The sequence below is a fragment of the Diceros bicornis genome, chromosome 21 (genome assembly GCF_020826845.1).
Source record: "Diceros bicornis minor isolate mBicDic1 chromosome 21, mDicBic1.mat.cur, whole genome shotgun sequence".
In the NCBI taxonomy this organism is placed as follows: Eukaryota; Metazoa; Chordata; class Mammalia; order Perissodactyla; family Rhinocerotidae; genus Diceros; species Diceros bicornis.
In genome coordinates, this window is record NC_080760.1 from 44,624,376 (window position 1) to 44,644,031 (window position 19,656).

The following is a 19,656-nucleotide window of genomic DNA, read 5'->3' on the forward strand; positions in this document are numbered from 1 at the left end:
AAAAAAAAGATGTATGTATAAATAGAAAAAAGGTTAGAAGATTTTATAGATATAGATATATCTCAACCGCGGATTATAAGGTTATTGGTGATTTTTGTTTTAGTCTCTTTTTCCTGTATTTTCTAAGTTTCTCACAATGAACTGGTATTAATTTTGTGTTCATAAACTTATTAAAAAGAAATATGACACCAAAACATGACAGGGCAATATAATCAACCAGCAGCCTATTTCTCATTCAACTTAACTGATTTATGAGATACAAGATACAAACCAGATGGCATATATAAAAGTAAAAATAATTAATTAGGTTGTGAATTTGGAGGAAAAAAATCATAGCTTCTTTATAAAAGTAGGGAATTCTGGATCTCTGTCCAGAATGACAATCCTTCCCAGTGTTTCTCAAAGTGTGGTCCTCAGACTAAAGAGTCAGCATCATCCAGAAACTTGTTAGAAACGAAATCTCAAACCTAGTTAATCAGACACCCTGAGGATGCGGCCCAACAACCTATGTTTAAACAAGCTTTCTTGGTGAGACGGATGCCAAGTCAAGTTTGGGCATCACTGCCTTACACTAAGGGCGTCCAAAGTAGAACAACAACAAAAATTCCTTTCAAGAAGGGAGAAGTAGTCAGAGAGTGAGAATCATCTCCCTAATGTCTAAGGCATAACGGCTAGGAGATGAGTGAGTGCTCTGGGAGAGACCTAAGGAAAGTGGGAACCAAATTACAACGCTATGCTAACGGCATCGGGAACTGACAAGACAGACTTAAAGTGGAAAGTACCGTTTTACTGGAAGTTTTATAAAGAAAATTGGGTAGGTGTAGGAGTATTGGGGAATATGAGAATTCCTTAATGTAAAATAATGCAATTATATTTTGTCTAATTCAATTTAAGTAAATGATGGATTAGATGTAACATCATCTCCTACATCAAGAGTGAAAAGGAAAGCACCACCTTCCTTTGCATTATCTGCACCATCTAATTTCATCTGAGGATAATTACAAGAAAAGGGGGAGTGAGTAGCTAAGATTTATAAGACCAAGATAAATGAGAAAGCAAAAGAAAAAGAAGCCCACATAGCTAGGCTTTGGTTTAAAAAAGTCACCCTAACCCTAAGGATTTCTTTATTGTGCCTGAAATGATTAATCAGTTAGCTCACGATCAACTTGGAGACGTTTAATTTCACTTACATGCATGTCATCTATAATTTGCCATGTTTAAACTAGAACAAAACCATAGTCTAAGTGGTCTTTTAACCACAGTCAAATCACATTTTCCTTGCCTTCACGGAACATCTTTATCACACATTATATGTTTTACAACAACAAACTTTTACTTAGGAAGCACCTTCTTAACACAATTTAAAAATCTAATAGCATAAACATGAATAAGCACACAGGGCTTACCACACACCGGGAGGACATAGTAACACCTCACGGTAGACATGACTGTCTTCATTTAACTGAGAAGAAAGCAGGTACCTGCTGCTCCCTTTCCCTGTGCTGCCTGACTGTCTTCTTGGTCCATATCTCCATGTTTTAAGACTCCATTCACTTAATTCTCATTGAAAATTTTAGAATTCAAAGAATTGATCCAGGGCCGGCCCTGTGGCTTAGTGGTTAAGTGCACGCACTCCGCTACTGGCAGCCCGGGTTCGGATCCGGGCGCGCACCGACGCACCGCTTCTCCGGCCATGCTGAGGCCGTGTCCCACATACAGCAACTAGAAGGACGTGCAACTATGACATACAACTATCTACTGGGGCTTTGGGGGAAAAAAAAAAAAAGGAGGAGGATTGCCAATAGATATTAGCTGAGAGCCGGTCTCCCTCAGCAAAAAGAGGAGGATTACCATGGATGTTAGCTCAGGACTGGTCTTCCTCACAAAAAAAAAAAAAAAAAGAATTGATCTAAACAGTGGCTGTGACATTCACCATAAGTTGATATATTCAAGTCCACTCTGGCAGAAAAGGAATCTTCTTAGATCTTATGTGATGCCAGCTGCTGTCAGGAAATCAAATAAGTTTTCTCTACTTGTGGGCAACAAAAAGCAGGAAGTTTAAAAATCTGGTCCTATACCCGTGTCTATCTTTCCCTATAAAATTAAGTAAACTATTAAAATATTCTATATAAGCAATCTCTCACACAAAGAGTCAGAGTCAAGCTTAGCACAGAGCCTGGAACAGAGTGGACACTTAGTAAACGCTGGCTGAGTCAAGGCCACAATTTAAAGTGTCTTCTTTTTTTCCCCCAATACTGAAGTATAAAGTATAGACTTTCACTTCAGTCTCTAAATATCAAGTGTATCAACCAATGCTTCATGCTGGTTCATGTTTCTATTTAAGGAAGACAACCTCTGCAACCTAAGAGAATAGTTTCACAAATATCTATGCATTATTTATGGCTCAGCTCAAGGGCCTCTCCTCTGTGAAGCCTTTCCTGATAGCCTTGTTTTGTGGATGAGTGAGTGAATGGATAAAGGAATCAACCTCTGGTGATCTAGCTTGGAAACTGGTGGAGATTTGAACTCAGTTTTATCTGACTTCACAGTTGTGCTACTTCTGCCAGGTCTCTGAACTTTCAATTGCTTAACATGGCCGGGCAATGAGTCAGTAAAAGGGTCTATGCATTTTTAGTGGAAGATGTAGTAAGCTACTGATTCCAGGCTGAATCAGTAGGCTGTTTCTTCATGTTTACATCTAAAGGGACCAAAGGGTATAATCTAAAATAAAGAGGCAAATTGTAAAGAGGCAACCAACTTAAAAAATCAGAAATTACACCTTGAAACATAAATAAGAAATAAATTCTAGAAGAGATGTGAAATAGAATAAAATTAAAACAAACACAACAAATGAAATGGATCACCTGATCCAGCAAAACATCTAAATCAGCATTTCTCAAAGTGGTTCCATGGGAAGTTAATGCTTCTTATACAACAATAAAGTTTGTGGTGAGACAAGTTAGGAAAGCATTGAATTGGACAGGTCTCTTTCATTGTAGGATGTCTCCAAGCCTTTACTATACAATGCACAGTGTAAGTCTCCAAGGGTAACGTGGTGCTTCTCAACCCAGAACTCTTGTCAAAGAACAAGGCATGGGATTCGTGTTTCAAGGATAACTCTTAGGGAAAGGCGTTTCACACTCTGATACTCCTGTTTCCAGGCAAGAGGGAGCCAGATGCACTGGGCCCAGCACCGCCACTGCACGTAGTTGCACAGGATGTACACAGCTCAAAGCACCCATCTGGCTTGTACAAATGGAGCCTGAAACACAGCCACGCTCCCCTCACGAATCCCTGTTCACCGGTGCTGGCTGACAACAGCCCAGACGATGGCGCCCTGGCTGGGCCGTAGTACCTGCCTAAGAGTCTGGGTCTGGAGTGGTGGCCTTGTCTGAGGACTACAGTAAGTGGAGGTGAGGAGAGTCTCAGAGGCAACGCTCTGCAGAGGAACCCAAAATCAGTTCAAGACAGAACACTTAATCTGAAGCAGGTATGTGGAATGGCAGAATCCAGATAAGAGGCTTTGCCTAGGATGGAAAATGGGAAATCAGGAAGAGTGGAAGGGCTCAAAGGAGTGAGTGTAAGGCTGGGTTTCGCAGAATTCCCTGAGCCAAGGAAAATATCTGCATTTGCTTTTCACAGTGTGCCTCCAAATTTGGGTCTGGAGAACGAGCTCTGGAGGCTTCTGGGACCAAGATCACACTGAGCGAAGGCTGTTAATTCTCTCAAAAACAGTGTTTGCCTTACTCTTGCAACATCTGTGCCATTGTTTTAGTTGTTCTTTAAATCAAGACATTTTACTTAAATTAAAAGTAAACTTCATATCATGTCCATAGAAGGATGTCCATATCCTCTGAGAGGCAGTCCAGTGGACTGCTTAAAGCACAGACTCTGGAGTAGACCACGTGGGTCTGAATGCTGGCTGTGATAGCTACTTAGTGCTCTGTGACTCAGTTTTCTCAGCTGCTAAAGAAGGATAATTACGGCTACTACCTGGTAGGGTTGATGTGAGGAGTAAATGAGGTTATATATGGATGAGGCAGACACAGTAACGCTTACCGAATATTCCATTTGCTCCCTTCTACTTCCTGTTTAAACCACTGAACCAACGATCAGGGAGAGCTGTGACAAGTCTTCACGATTCTCCAGTGTCTCTCCTCCTCTGCCATGGCAAACCCTGCTGGGATGGAGGAGCCTCCACTGCCGAGGTCTCTGAATACTGTTACTGTGTGGAGGAGACCCCTCAGCAGACTGGGGACATGAGGAGGAAATAAACCTCTACTGTGTTAAGCCATGGAGATCTGGGCGTTAATTTATCACTGCAGCATATCCTAGCCTATCCCAGCTAATGCAACATGTAAAGTGCTGAAAACAGTGCCTGGCATATAACAAGCACACTATAAATACACGCTACTGTTACCATTATTATTTGTATAAACAAAAGTTATCCATAAAAATAATAAAAGCTTTACCTGCCTAAAAGCTCTGAGGGTGAAACCAGCTCTATCTTTGTTTAAAAGAGACACTGATACACAAATGTTAGGGACATCCTAAAGCATTCCAGCACCAGTCTGAGACTTTCTCCTCCACATCCAGTCCTCCCCTATGGCTAAGGAAACTCTCTCCTCCATCAAGCAACCACTTTCTTTCTCCCTCCCTGCCTTTCTTCCTTCTTCCTCTCCTCCTTTTTCTTCCTTCCTCTCATACAACCACAGCTCTAAAACATAAGTCTCTTCTAGCATCAAAACGCTGTTTTGTGAATCTCTTCCCAGTGGAACAACACTGACAAATACAAACACACAAATTTTAAATGAAAAGTGTTATTTACTCCATGCAAAATTCACAAGATGAAAATTCAATCCTGTTTAAAATGTATTATTTGAATTTCCTATTTAAAACACTTTTAATGTAAATCCTCAAAAGAAAAAAAAAAGCCAAAAGAAAAACAAATCATTTTTAAATTTAGCCTGTGGATACCAGGATTTCTGTACATTGGATGCATTTAAGACAAGATACACCTGTATTGATGAATGTAAAATTCAAATCCTATGTATGGAATCAGTTATGGCTTAGACCATATAATTTTATTTGTATGGTCATGGAGAGCCAGCAAGCTTTACAGAAAGTTTGCAAAACATATGTATAATACAAGGTTGTTTAAAAAAAAGACAACCTCATTTGGCAGCAAAATTTGACCTGACCTAAATTCATTTGGTGGTTCTGACTTGAATAGAGGTGGGGCTCTTTAGGGTCTTTATTTATCCCACTTCTTGTAAATATTCACATGTTTCACTGCAGAGATAAAACTGTTTAATTATGAGGACCTGCCTGAGAAGTCACTGGGGGTGTTACATAATATATGGCATATGCATCCTGTTACTCTTCTGAAATCCATAAAGTTCTGAATTTTGAAACACATCTAACCCCAAGGGTTTTGGATAAGAGACTGTGGACTTGGATGATATATATATATATATTTTTTTTATAAATATTGTAATATATTAATATATAATAAATATAGTATATAATAAATTAATATATATTAATTTTATGTGTGTGTAAATTATCAGTATCTCTGTGTATAAATCTATGAAATTATGTCAAAGGACATACTATAATATTAACAGAAGTTAGAATTATATAATAATCTTTATTTTCTTAAATTTTTCTATATTTCTGAAATTTTTATAGTAAACATATATGATTTTTATAACACAAGGGAAAAAGAAAACCTCCCTCTTACCCACCCTCCCACCCACATGGACGGATCTCATTTCACGAAATGCCCCACAATATTAATTGGCAGTGAAGCATGTCAGGACATGAGAGGATGTCTGGCAGATCAAATGCTGAAACCTTCCAATCACACACTACCATCTTGTAAAAAGATAAGGTTTTTTACATGTATAATATAATTCAGGGTACCCAGGGGCTACCAATGCTGTCTACATGTTTCAGTATTTCAAAGAACTTGAGAAACAGTCTCTTTCCTATAAATCTAGATCCAACTTACACATTTCCAGTTATTCTCATTTGAGGGGGAAGAAAAGAAGAAAAATAAAAAATCCTTCAACCAAACCACAATACTCTGCAGTCAGAGATTGCAAACAGGAAATGCATGCAGCTGGAGAAATCTTTGCTTTGCTTCAACAGCTCTGAAGCAATAACTGCCCTCTAACTGTTAAAGGAGACTCAGGCTGTGATGAAAGGTACAGAACTGTCCAAAGGCTCAGGGAAGAGAAGGAACTGGAGGCATGAAGAGTCCTGGTTGGACAAGAATCCTGGGCTCCCCCTACTATTTTAAGAGAGGTTTTACGTACATTTTCTAAAACTACTGCTACAGTGGGGCTCTTCGGGCAGGGTTTACATGATGTTCCTCTGCCCATTGAGAAGCTATCTATTTCAATCCACCAGTTACTCCTTTCCGGTCCCATTTTGTGGTTTGGTAATTAAACGGATGCAATTCATTGTTGACCTCCTTAACTTCTTTGCCAATATCACAGGCAACGATGGCCTGATGCTGTGAGTAGAGCAGACGCAGCACTGTTGAGCAAGAAATGACTTTATTGCCTTCCTTGGAATGGTTAGGGGGGAAAAAAAAAAAGGTTGAACATAACTTTGGTACTGAATCATCAAACGAATAACAAAGAATACTTAGGAACAGTTAAAACTCACAATCATCCTGCTTTCTTTTCTTTTCTTTTTTTTTTGAAAGTAAGTTGCACTGTAAAGAAAGCCTTTATCGGGCCGGCCCCGTGGCTTAGTGGTTAAGTGCGCACGCTCTGCTGCTGGCAGCCCGGGTTTGGATCCTGGGCGCGCACCGACGCACCGCTTCTCCCGCCATGCTGAGGCCGAGTCCCACATACAGCAACTAGAAGGATGTGCAACTATGACATACAACTACCTACTGGTGCTTTGGGGGAAAAAATAAATAAATAAATAAAATTTAAAAGAAAGCCTTTATCATTAATACATTAACTACTAAAGGACATTCAAAGTAGATAGAGGGAATAGAATGTATAAAGGCATGGAAGCCAGAAATAGCCTTTGCTCCAGGAAGAACAAATAATTTCTTATGTGTGGAGCTGACACTGATTAGGAAGGCATCTTTAACCAGAGGAAGGATGAGTTCAGAGAGACTGGTATGTCAACTGAAGAAATATTTCTCACAATTAAAAAAAATTCTATCTACTAAGCATATGCTATGAACCAAACCTCTGAGAGGCACTTCACATAAAAGTCCATGCACTTAAAACCTCGCCACAAACATAGTAAAAACAACATCAATAAAATAGATCATGTCCGCATTTCTCTGGCTTCTCACCACTAAGAGGCAGCATTCCCTAGACATATTCAAACACGATGCACTTCTGGGAGGAAACAGCTCATCACTTCACCTCTGGGAACAGTGACCACACAAAGGACTTTAGAGGGAGAAATTCAAAAAACAAGAAAGACTGGTTTAGAAAACCGATAAAAGTGAAAAGGCAGCAGGATTACAGATCAGTGGTCTGAAGGAACAGAAGAAAAGTGAATTTGATTTTTGCTCTATATGTTTGTTTTACACTGACATTTTTATATAACAATAGCTATATTAAATAAGACTTTTCCCTACTTTCTCTCCCTGACTGGAATTTGATGATTTACACTTTTATTTAACTTTTTTATTTTGAAAAAATTATGGACTCACTAAAAAAGTTGCAAAAATAGTACACAGAGGTCCCTTGTACCCATCACCCAGTTTCTCCCCACGGTAACATCTTACATGTGCTATACAGTACATTACCAAAATCCAGAAATCAACATCGCAAGAGACGGTCAACTACACTACAGACCTCACTTGCATTTCACCAGGTTTTGCACGCACTTATTTTTTTTCACATGCCTTTTATATCGCTCTACAACATTTATAGATTAGGACAACCACCACCACAGTGAAGATAAAGAACTGCTCCGTCAGCACAAAGAAACTCCCTTCATAGTCAGATCCCTGGCCGCTTCTCCAACCCCTGGTAACCACTGACATGTGCTCCATCTCTATAATTCTGGATGACTTAGATTTTAATCAGAAAAATACATAAATGGCAAGGTTATCCTATTAAAAGTCACTCTTCTATGGAACTTCTTGTTTTCACTTTAAGGTGTCAAAACACCACACTGGTAGGAAGAACATGAAACTAAAAGGTAAAAGACCTTCTTGTATAGTCCTACTGGACACACAAGTCCCTGATCCTATTCCTGCCCAGGACCTGGGTTCCCATCAAGCAGATGTCTCAGCACGGGCTCTCACAACAGGCAGAGGACAAGACTGCAAGGCGGAACAGGGCTGAGCCGCCAAGGATGAGAAACCCATCACAAGGGGTTCCTTGGAAAGTCACATTCTGTCATACTTCTGAATCTAACTTGTCCCGACTAGGGAAAGTGTGTATGCTCTAATGCCAACACTGAGTGAAATCTAGTGAAATATAAAGTTGCTTAGAACATATGATTTCATCTATTTGGGGGGGGCGGTACAGAAAAGAGGAGCAGAAAGATAAATCCCAAATATCAATGATGGTTATCTCTGGGTAACGGGAATATAAAAGAGAAACTGCAACTTTCTCTTTGTATTCTAAATTTTGCCACTAGGCATGTGTTCTTTTTATAATAAGAAAAAAATAAAGTCCCCTGTAGTGGCTATTAATGCTACAGCAGTATTACAATTAATGTAGTTTACTAATACAGTAACAATCCTCGGTGTTTGACTCAGGGACTTTGCAGTTTACAAAGTTTCTCATGTGGGCAATATGATTTGATCCTCACACAGCAATAGGGTAGGTGGGGAAGGTACTTTTCCTCATTTTCCAAGTGAGGAAATTCACGCTTATAAGCCAGGCAATGTTAACCCATCAGAGCCTTTGATTTCTGACATCAGTGGTTCTCAAGGTGTGGTCCCTAGACTCCTAGAGGTCCCCAAGGTCAAAAGCATTTTCATAATAATGCTAGAAGGTTTTATCTGACTTTTTCACTGTTTTGACATTTGCACTGACAGTGCAAAAGTAGCAGAGGCGAAAATGCTGGTGTCTTAGTGTGAATCAAGGCATTGCCACAAATTGTAGTCACTGTATTCTTCACAGTCATGGTCTTGCAGTAAAAAAAGAAAACGTTGGGGTCGGCCCCATGGCTGAGCGGTTAAAGTTCTGCACGCTCCACTTCGGCGGCCTGGGTTCACAGATTCAGATCCTGGGTGCAGACCTACACAACTCGTCACCCATGTTGTGGTGGCGACCCACATACAGAATAGAGGAAGATTGGCATAGTTGTTAGCTCAGGGCTGATCTTCCTCAGCAAAAAAGAAAAAACCAAAACAAAACAAAAAAGGTTGTCTTCATTTAAGAATGCCCATGATGAAATAGCCAAAATTATGGATTTTATTACATACCAGCTCTTGAGTATACCTTTTTAATATTTTGTTTGCTGAAATAGGATGTATGCATAAAGCACTTCCAAGGCATACCAAAATACGATGGTTATCTTGAGAAAAAGCACTTATGCAATTTTCTGAGTTCCAAGCTAAACTAGCTGGTTTTGTTTGTGATATTTTTAGTGGAACATCATTTTTTTTCCTTGAAAGAATGACTGACAAACTATGGTAAGGAGATTTGGTTTAGGGTAAATGTTTTCTCAAAAATGAATAAAGTGAGCCTGTCACTACGAGGTAAACAAGTGACAGTATTTGTTGCTTAGGATAAAATTGGAGCTTTCAGAGAAAAGTTAAAATTCTGGAAAACTTGTATCTGTTGCCATGAGTTTGACAGCTTCCAAATCCTTAAAGAACATTTACATAGTTTCAGATTCACATGCTACTAACTTTTAAGAAACTACCATTTGTCAAGTTTTGATATAGTATCAAAGAGGAGTACTGATAATTACCTGAAAAGGCTCTTAAAGTACTCCTCTCTCTTCCCGATATATAGACACCTGTGTGAGGCTGTATTTTTTGTCTATTTCAACCAAAACAACCTATTGCAACAAAATGAATTAACAGATTATAAAATTTCTCAGAATATGGAAAGAAATAGTCCACATAAACAGAAACTCTTTGGTGTCCTCAATAATTTTTAAGACTGGAGTCCTAAGACCAAAAGTTTGACTCTCTCAAACACTCTCGCTCTTTCCAATACACTATAGGTCACTGATGAGTGAAATCAAAGGGAAAAAGTAGACAAGAAAGGGGGCCGGCCCGGTGGCGCAAGCGGTTGGGTGCGCGCGCTCCGCTGCGGCGGCCCGGGGTTCGCTGGTTCGGATCCCGGGCGCGCACCGACGCACTGCTTGGCAGGCCATGCTGTGGCGGCGTCCCATATAAAGTGGAGGAGGATGGGCACGGATGTTGGCCCAGGGCCGTCTTCCTCAGCAAAAAAAGAGGAGGATTGGCGGATGTTGGCACAGGGCTGATCTCCTCACAAAAAAAAAAAAAAGTAGACAAGAAAGTACTGTGCAAGCTAAACACAAATAGGAACTCGATGACTACTGGTACAGGTTCCAGTTGCTGTGTCAGGTGGGCTGTCAGCGTCCACACAGCCTACAAAGGCAACGTCATTACTCTGTAATTGGTGGGGTGGCATTGCTGATCTGTAGGCAGGGAAGTGAGCTCAAGCCCGAATTCCACTACTTCCCAGGCATATTACTTTTTGGAGATTTGGTGCATATATCTGTAAAATGAGATATGACTACCCACACCTGCCTTTACACTGGGAGTTGCCAAAAAGATCCAATGAGAAGATGTAAACAATTAATAAAACCTTGTAAATATTAAGCAGGTACTGTGCTTAGTAATTTACTTCCATGAACTCAATGAAGTCCCACCACTACCAAGAAACAGATACTATTATTATTTCTTTCTACAGATAAGAAAATCTAGCATTAAAGAAGTTAAGTGATTTGCCTAAGGCTATAAAGCTAGTAAATTGGGAGCTGGAATTCCAGGTCTGATGCAGACGGAAACCGATACTCCTCCCCCCGCCTACATTTCACAGCCTCTCTCATCCTATATTACAAGATAAGACGACGTTTTACAAAGACTATTTTCTAGTATGTGGAGAGGATGGGCAGTAAGAAGAGCAAATTACTTTACACCTGACTTGGTGCATCGACTCAAGTATGAGCTCACAGAGGAACCAGCTATGACTGCAACCCTCTCTGCAGTGCTCTATCTGCAGATATCTATCTGTTACAAGTTAGAAGCTGGTTAACAAGAACCAGCCTCAGCCCTGGCTGCTGTTAACACCAGCATCCGTGCAGCTCTCGGGATTTTTCATGTAACCCATGATACTTCCACAATCACTGCAAGTTCATTCAGAAAAAGAAAAGCGAACATCTACATGGTGACTGAGATCGTCACCATCACTTAGTGGGCCGATATTTCTCCAGACCAACCCTTCAGAAACTCCTAAACATAATAGGCGTGCAATACCTACTGCTTACAAGTAACACAAATAATGAAAGGTTTTCTCTATCTAGAGTTAGTCAAAAGCAGAAAACTAGACCTGACCCCAAAATCTACACTTTCTTTTTTCTTCCACCAAAATAAGAAATATTTTAATACAGACTTATAATACCTGTTTCTAAGTGATATCTTAATTGGAAAATGACATTTTTCCGTGTTTACCACAGCCCTTGGAACACAAAAGACATTTGGTATTTGTTAGTTGAACTGGGGGTATAATTTAGAAAGTCTAAAAAATATCAAACTACCTCCTTTTATCTTACTCTCTAAATTTCAGCTGTATTCATTATTGCTTAATATTTCCAGCCTTCAGTAGCCTAAGAGAATAGGATTTTCAGGAATCTCCTGAGAAATACTGTTCCCTTAGGATTGGTTCCAGAGCTTCAACGTGGGGGGCGCTCCCCCAAACTCGTCATCCAGGCTCTGTAGGTGCTGCAAGGTGACCCAGAAATCCCTCCCTCCCTGGGGGGCCTTGGCTTCCCCTGAGCCCTCTGCTCCAAGGCGTGGCCCCATCAATCTGCCTGGTTTGCTTTTCCCTTTCCTGGCAAAACATAAAAAGGGAAGCAGCAAGTTGCTGACTGTTCCCAGGCTGTATAAACTCCTGGGACTGACTTCTTATTCCATCAGAACCGTGTTCCCTTAGTAATCAACTACAGTACAGAGGGATTCTTCTAACTGCTCCCTCATCAGGAATGCCACTACTATCTCCAAAGGGAAAAGGTTTTATTTTTTTAAATTAATTGAATTGGATCTTCCAGCAATTTCCTTCAGATCTTTCTTAGACTTCTATTCCTTAAAGGAGAGTAGCTATGGAAGAAGGAGGCCTGCAGCCTGGGGTAAGTTTAGGGGAGTCGCTACATTAGCACATCTTCTTGTTATGGAAACACAACCACCCAAGCATGAGGTGACAGAGGTGGCACAGAGTAGGGTGGTAAAGACGACTGATTCAGAGACAAAATGTTTGGGTCCACGTCTACTCACTAAGTGTGTCTGAAAAAGTCACATAATCTCAGTGTGCCTCAGTTTCCTCATCTGGATTAAAGGTATAGTAACAATAGGATTGTTCTAAGTCGTTAAATGAGATAATCCACATAAAGCACAATGCTAGGTTCATCAAAGCATTCAATAAATATCAGCATTTTTGTGTGGAGGTAAGCAAATGTATTCGATAAGCCAATGTAGACAATGAACGATGCTCGAGTGGCCACTGACTTACACGGATGGCATATATCCACACAGTGGGAAGGAACCTACAGTGTAGGAAAGTGATGACTCTTGACTTCCACTAAATACACTTGGTCTCCTGGAAGCTAAAGGTTAGCAAGATATTCCTGCTAAAGCGCCTATCTCAGGGAAAACAGAACTTCCTCTCCAAGCAAGTCATGTACCAGTTGTTACCAAAGTGAACTGTCAGAGTCTTGTTTCACTTCCCTTCTTCTCACACCACCCTTTGAGCAATCCCATCAGCAAAAAGGCAGGCAATACCCAGAGGAAGGAGAAATGAGGGCCCCCTTCTGAATGAAGGAGATTTAAATAACCTAAGATTTAAAGGAATATCGTGGATTTGTCAAATAAACCCCAAAGTGTAGGAACATGTATGTCTTAAGTTCAAAATTAGCCTTTCTCAAGTTTTTGAAAATAAGACATATTTCTATTTTCAACCTTTATTTTAATATTAGTAATCACTGTGTAAGACTAATTCAATGGCATAAACCACCAAAAGGGTGGTGGGCACAATCTGATGATGCCCAGACAATACTGCCTGGCATATAGGTGTCCCCCTCCAACTTTGTGTCTGCTTTCTAGGGTCAGCACCCCTAGCGTCCCACATTTTTAGGGATTCTTGTCATCTACTTGTGGTTTGGGGAAACCACAGATTCCCCAAATCTCAAAATCTTTTTCTTGGTTGGGGGGTTAAAAGGATGTGGGGAGTTGAGGGAGGTTAATTATTTGTAAATCAGCCCAAAACGCATGATCATCTTCACTAGCGAGGTGCGAGGTGTAAAATTCACAATGTATATTTCCAATGTATGTTTGACACAGAAATTATCATCACTCTTTCAAGTAATTAAAAGGCAAAAGTTGCTCAAAGTTATCTAAAGCAAAGACAAAAACCAAAACAATGGTAGAATGTGGAAGAGAATTCAGGTTAACCAGTTTCTCTCAGATTCAATAAATCTACCCTGCTATCAGGGTACAAATTCTAGGAATCACACAATGATATTTTCTTTAAATGTGACTCCATACCTGGGACAGAAAAGCTTTTTTCTTTTTATTTTTTTATACCCCCAGGACAGAGGGTTGAGGAGAGGATTATTAAATTGTTCTCTCTATGATTTTATTATACCTTGGTCAGACTGTAATTTTTAAAAATCACTTACGAAATGGCTTACCAGATTTTTCAGCAGTGTAGACAGTTCCTTGGTAAGTGTAGAAAACTTGACAAAAGCAGTGCCAAGATCTGGGTTGTCTCGACTTAAAAAATTACTCCCAAACTTATCAAGAACTTGTGCATAGTTTTCTTCATTTTGTACATGATCTATAAAAGAAGAAGAAAGGAGTCTGAGTTATTATTTGCCACAATGACAAGTTATTTTGAACATTGATTGATCCCGAGAAACTCTCAAAAAGAAAGCAAAGAGAAACAGCATCAATTATTTACTGAACATGTCCAGAAGGTGGTTAGCAGTGCGCTGAATGTTCTCACTCTGTTAAAGAAGGTTTCCCCTTTGTCTTTCACTGTATTTAGCTCACTTATATCCCAATTAATCCACAGACTCCCCATAGGTTGAGGTGTCAAATTACCAAGACATTTTCAAGCAATTAAGAAACTATGATTATCAGGGAACAAGGAGAACATTCTCCTTAGAAAATCAATCTTGGAATGCAAAAGAAAAATCCATGGGTTCATTCTTTCTCTGCAATTAATCTTAATTTCCTCTAATTGTGTCTGAGCCCCAGGTCTGAAGAATAGCATTTTTTTTTTTTTTTATGAGGAGATCAGCCCTGTGCTAACATCCGCCAATCCTCCTCTTTTTTTTGCTGAGGAAGACTGGCCCTGGGCTAACATCCGTGCCCATCTTCCTCCACTTTATATGGAACGCCGCCACAGCATGGCTTGACAAGCAGTGCGTAGGTGCGTGCCCGGGATCCGAACCAGCGAACCCCTGGCCACCTTGGCGGAGCGCACGCACTTAACTGCTTGCGCCACCAGGCTGGCCCCAAGAATAGCATTTTTAAGATGCTTTTTCACACACTATCTCGTGGTGCAAACTGCGCAGGCGTGATCAGATGGATTTAAGTTTGAAGTTAGTTTCACCACCTATGAGTTTGCTACCTTATCAGTTGTTTAACTGCCATGCCTACTATCCTAGCTGGCACATAAGAGGTGTTAATAAAATAGCTGTGAATAAATTTCCTCACTCGGAGCTTTGGTTTTCTGATCTGTAAAATGAGACTAATATTTACCTTACAAGATTGTGGTGTTGATGATACAAAGCATACAAAAGTTCCTCAGGAGAGACAATGTTCCATAAATAATAACCACTCCCACCTCCCTGAAATACTTTATTTACTTGGCTTCCAGGACACCATACCCTCTTGACTGTCCTCCTATCTGAGGGCTGCTCCTCTCTATTGTCTTTGCTGGTTCTTAAACTCCCTGACCTCATCATGTTGGAGAGCCCTGGGCCTCAGTCTCTGGGCCTTTATTCTTCTCTATCTATGCTCACTCTCTTTGGGATCTCACCTAGTCTTATGGCTTTAAAAAACTTCTATTTTGGGGCTGGCCCCATGGCATAGTGGTTAAGTTCTGCATGTTCCGCTGCAGCGGCCTAGGTTCGCGGGTTCAGATCCCAGGTGCGGACCTACCACTCATCAGCATGCTGAGATGGTGACCAACATAAAATAGAGGAAGACTGGAACAGATGTTAGGTCAGGGCTAATCTCCCTCAAGCAAAAAAAAAAAAAAAAAGAGGAAGGTTGGCAATGGAAAAAAATTTCTATTTTTAGAACTGACAACTCCCAAATATTCCCAGCCCAGACCCGACCCCTGAAATATAGAGATATATCAACTACCTAGGCAATATCGCCACTTGGATGCCTAATAACTATGTTCAATCTCATGCTTGAAACAAACCCTTGATGTTCTGCCCCAACCCTCTTTTTTCTCCAGTTCCCCATCTCAGCCAGTTAAGGGCAAATACATTCTTGTAGTTGTTTAGGCTGAAACCCATCAAGTCATGTTTGATTTTACTCTTTCTTATGTCCCAGAGGCATTTACTGGCAAATCCTGTTGCCTCTCCCTTGAAAGCATATTCAAAATCTGACAACAACTCACAATCCCCATGGCTATCAACCTTACCCAACATCATCTCTTGCCTTTTCACTGCAAAAGCTTTCTGCAAGAGTCTCTTTGTTGCAGCTCTTGCTTCCCTACAGTCTATTATCAACACGGCACCCAATGTGATCCTGTTAAATATGCATCAGATCCTGTGACTATTAGGGCAGACATTATGGATATGGATAACCGACATCCAGGTTCCCAACCTTTGCAGGCTTATGGAGGGGAGTATTGCACATCCCCACACTCTTGAAGTAATGACACGTGGAATGTGGCTTGCACTGACCAAGGAAACGTGAATGGAGGGGATGTGTATCACTTGCACATGGAAACATTTCAGATGCCTCCACTCAACTCTCCACCTCTCTCTTCCTCTGATGTGGATACAGGGAAGCATGAATTTGTATGGAGGCCCACAGTAGATGTATAATATTTATTGAACGAATAAATGAAGAAATAAGTATCTAATAAAATCATATCTTTAAAGGCTTAATTCAAACATCATCATCTTCTTCATAAAGCCTTTCCTCAGTTGGCAATGATCCTTCCTTGCCCATAATTCTCTGTACCTCTACTGCAACATCTTCTACTACATCATATCATATTCGTATGACTACAGATCTTTCCCTGCCACCAGACTACAAGAAGCAGGGATTACGTCTGGCTTACCTCTGCACTCTCACCCAGCAAACACCACTGTGTATTTTCAGTGAGCTAGCCTTATGAAGCTAGGGCTCAGTAAATATTTGTTGACTTGGATTTGTTGATTTTCTTTTCAGGAATTTAAGATACATTCTCTTCTTCAATCTCCTAGGTTGTTCAATAATTGAGATGAAATTTAAAAATATTTCTCTCTCAAACACACCCTTCATACCAGCATGAGAGCAATGGGACTCGTGAAACAGAACATGAGTCTGGACTGGGGAACGTCCCAGGAAGGAAAGATGTCTAAATACGATGAAGGAAACAGTGTCACAGCAGTTCAGTGAAGTGGAATGAGGCCCTAGCAGCCTTCTCATCATCACCACATGAAAAATTCATGATGCCTACAGTGGATGTCAGCATTTCGGGCTGAGATATTAAAAGAGATAAAATGCAGCTCTGGTTACTGCTCAAGTTCACTCAGAGAAGAGGCTCAGAAAAACACAGAAGAAAGATCCCATCAGCTCGACAGATAGGATGCACATGTTTGATCTCCCTCATAAGCTGGAGGTACCCTGATACCTTCCGTCTGAGGCCAAAGAGCTTCACCTCACCACTGAGAATCCCATTCCACCAGACACTCTTTTTCTGCTTCTGGAGATCAGCAAAAATAGAATTCAGCTGCCTGTTCATTTCAACTGCTTTCAGGGGAAGTGTCCAGTGGTAAAACCTAAGTATTAGGCTTTTGTTTTGAAATCATAAAATATTTCAAATGATATATATCAAAATGTTTTAGATTAACAGAATACCCACATACCCACCGAGTTAAGAAATGAAATATTATAGAACGCATCCTCTCTCTCTCATCCCCGTCCCTCTACCCAATCCCCAATCCTCTTCCCTTCTTCCCTAGACACAGCCATTATCCTGAATTTGGATTTTCATGCAGAGGTTAGAAAGAATTATGGGAAGCCCTCAGTCTATCAGGCATGATGGACTCAGTGAAAAATAAGGTAGACTTGGCTAAGGCAGAGACAGGCCACAGAAGGGAGCACTGGCATTTACTGAGGACCTTCTCTGACCCAAATGCTTTTCACAATATCATATTTAACCCTCACCAGAACTCTGCAAGGGAAAAATTATGCTTATTTGGCAGATGAAACATAAAATGTGATGTGTGAGAGGAAGAAGATGAAACTGGATAAGTGTAGGCTAGATCCTGAGTCCTGTATGTTTTGCTAATTCCACAAATGAATAACTATACAGTGATATACATATATTTGTGTGCAAAAGTATGTGTGTGCATATATACTAATCAAATACATATATTTGATTACATACATATTTATAAATATGAAATTTCCTATTGTAGACATACATTTTAAAATATAACAGCTAATTTAGTGAGATATATCTTGGAATAATACTAATAATCCTCTTGAGGGTAGAAATGATGGGAATTAAATGTAAGGTGCTCAAAATAGTGCCTGGCATGTGGCACATGCCCCCAAAAAATCAGCCATTATTACCTCTGATTAGTTATAATACAGAGATGCGTGTAATATCAAACAGCATAGGAACGTGTGTCTTACATGTTTTAAGTCTTTTTTTATATACCATACTATAAATCTAATATTGACAATTCACTAGAAAGATTATACAAATACACACATCCCCCCTTTGCACAAAATTAAGGGTTTACCAAGCAGGTTTTTCAACAGGTACACAGAGAGAGGGCAAGGAGACATGATTCTGGTGGAGGAGAGACAAGGGCAGAGGCAGGAGGAGGGACAGATTACAGAGTACAGTAAGCAATCTGGATGGAATGTAAATTCAGGGGTTGAGGGAAGAAGAGGGAATAAAGGGCTTTGGTGGGGGCAGCACTCACAGGCCTGGGTGGGATTGAATGAGAGGGACTGAGGAGGCAGAGAATGGCCTGATCAGTCCACGACATTTCAGAGAGCAGGATAAAGCTCTGTTTTAAGATCTTTACTACATCCAAGTGCTAGAAGACTTTTGGGAGGTTGGTAAAGTGGGGGCTGGGGAAAGTAGGTGAGGATGGAGATAGGATAAAAGAAAAGAATAGGGAAAGGGAGAAACTGGATACATCCATTATGGAGATCCATGCTTTTCAAATATTTGGGAATTTCCGGCATTCATGGAATTGTTGCAGAATGTAAGATAATTCTAAGAGCTAGCTGACTCCTTTCAGTTATGAAAAAAGAACAAAATAATATAGTTTTGCTAACTGAACCAGAAAGGGCCACTCAGTCAGGATTTCAACTGCTAGCATTTCTTTGGGGAGATGACTAACATATACCAATCACCTAGTATGTTCCACGCAGCTTGAAAAGGCCTTTACAGACATTCCAACATTTAACTCGGCATCAATTCCTAAGTAGGACTGACTATTCCAGCAATAACAGTGGTAACAGCTAGTCTGTTGAACATTCGGTGTACGCCAGTCACTGCACTTAGGAATCTACATACATCACTTCATTTACTCTTACTACAAGTCTATGAGATACGTACTGTTATCATCCTCACTGTGTACATACAACAATGTGCCAAGGTCACACAGCTCTTAAATAAGGAAATTTAGACTTAGGCCTTTTTGATCTCAGAGCTGGGGACTCTTCCCCATATCCTAAAGTGGGGCAGACCTAGTTTCAAATTCTAGGTCTATCACTTACCTGTGTGGTGCTTTGGTCAAGTAACTTCACCTTTCTGAGCCTCTTCCACCCCTGCTATAAAATGGAGATGATAATGGTATTTACCTCACAGAGGTATTGTGAGGCCCTCCTCAGAATTTTCAGAACTACAGCAATTATTAAACAGGACTTTCTCAGAAGGATATTTGCCTAATTCTCATCCTGTGTTAGACCCTACCAAACTGGGAAACTTTGCCAAAACCTCCCAACTGCCCTGTCAATCCAACCTTGGATTCTCTGTCACAGTAAACATAGCTGCCCTTTATTACACACTGTGTAGTGAGATCCATCACAGTGAATAGATAAGAAAAGTGAAACTCAACAGTGAATCCAGATTAGAACCCAGCCTCGTTTGATTCCAAACCCCATCCTCTTCCACTGACAGACTCAGCAAAGACCGTCATGGATACCAGGATATGTGTGACAAATACCTATTTGGAATCTACTAAATGAAAGGCTTAATGATAGACACCAAG

The 19,656-nt window shown here is 40.4% G+C and overlaps 1 protein-coding gene across 3 annotated transcripts in view; it reads right to left on the reverse strand.

Moving 5' to 3' along the window:
- ASAP1 (ArfGAP with SH3 domain, ankyrin repeat and PH domain 1) overlaps positions 1-19,656 on the reverse strand; it is a 355,431-nt gene that overhangs the window by 117,916 nt on the left and 217,859 nt on the right. For all 3 annotated transcript variants that reach the window (XM_058564945.1, XM_058564942.1, XM_058564946.1), the window contains one exon: positions 13,879-14,024. In XM_058564945.1, coding sequence (XP_058420928.1) covers positions 13,879-14,024 — 146 coding nt within the window. The remainder of the gene's footprint in view (positions 1-13,878; positions 14,025-19,656) is intronic.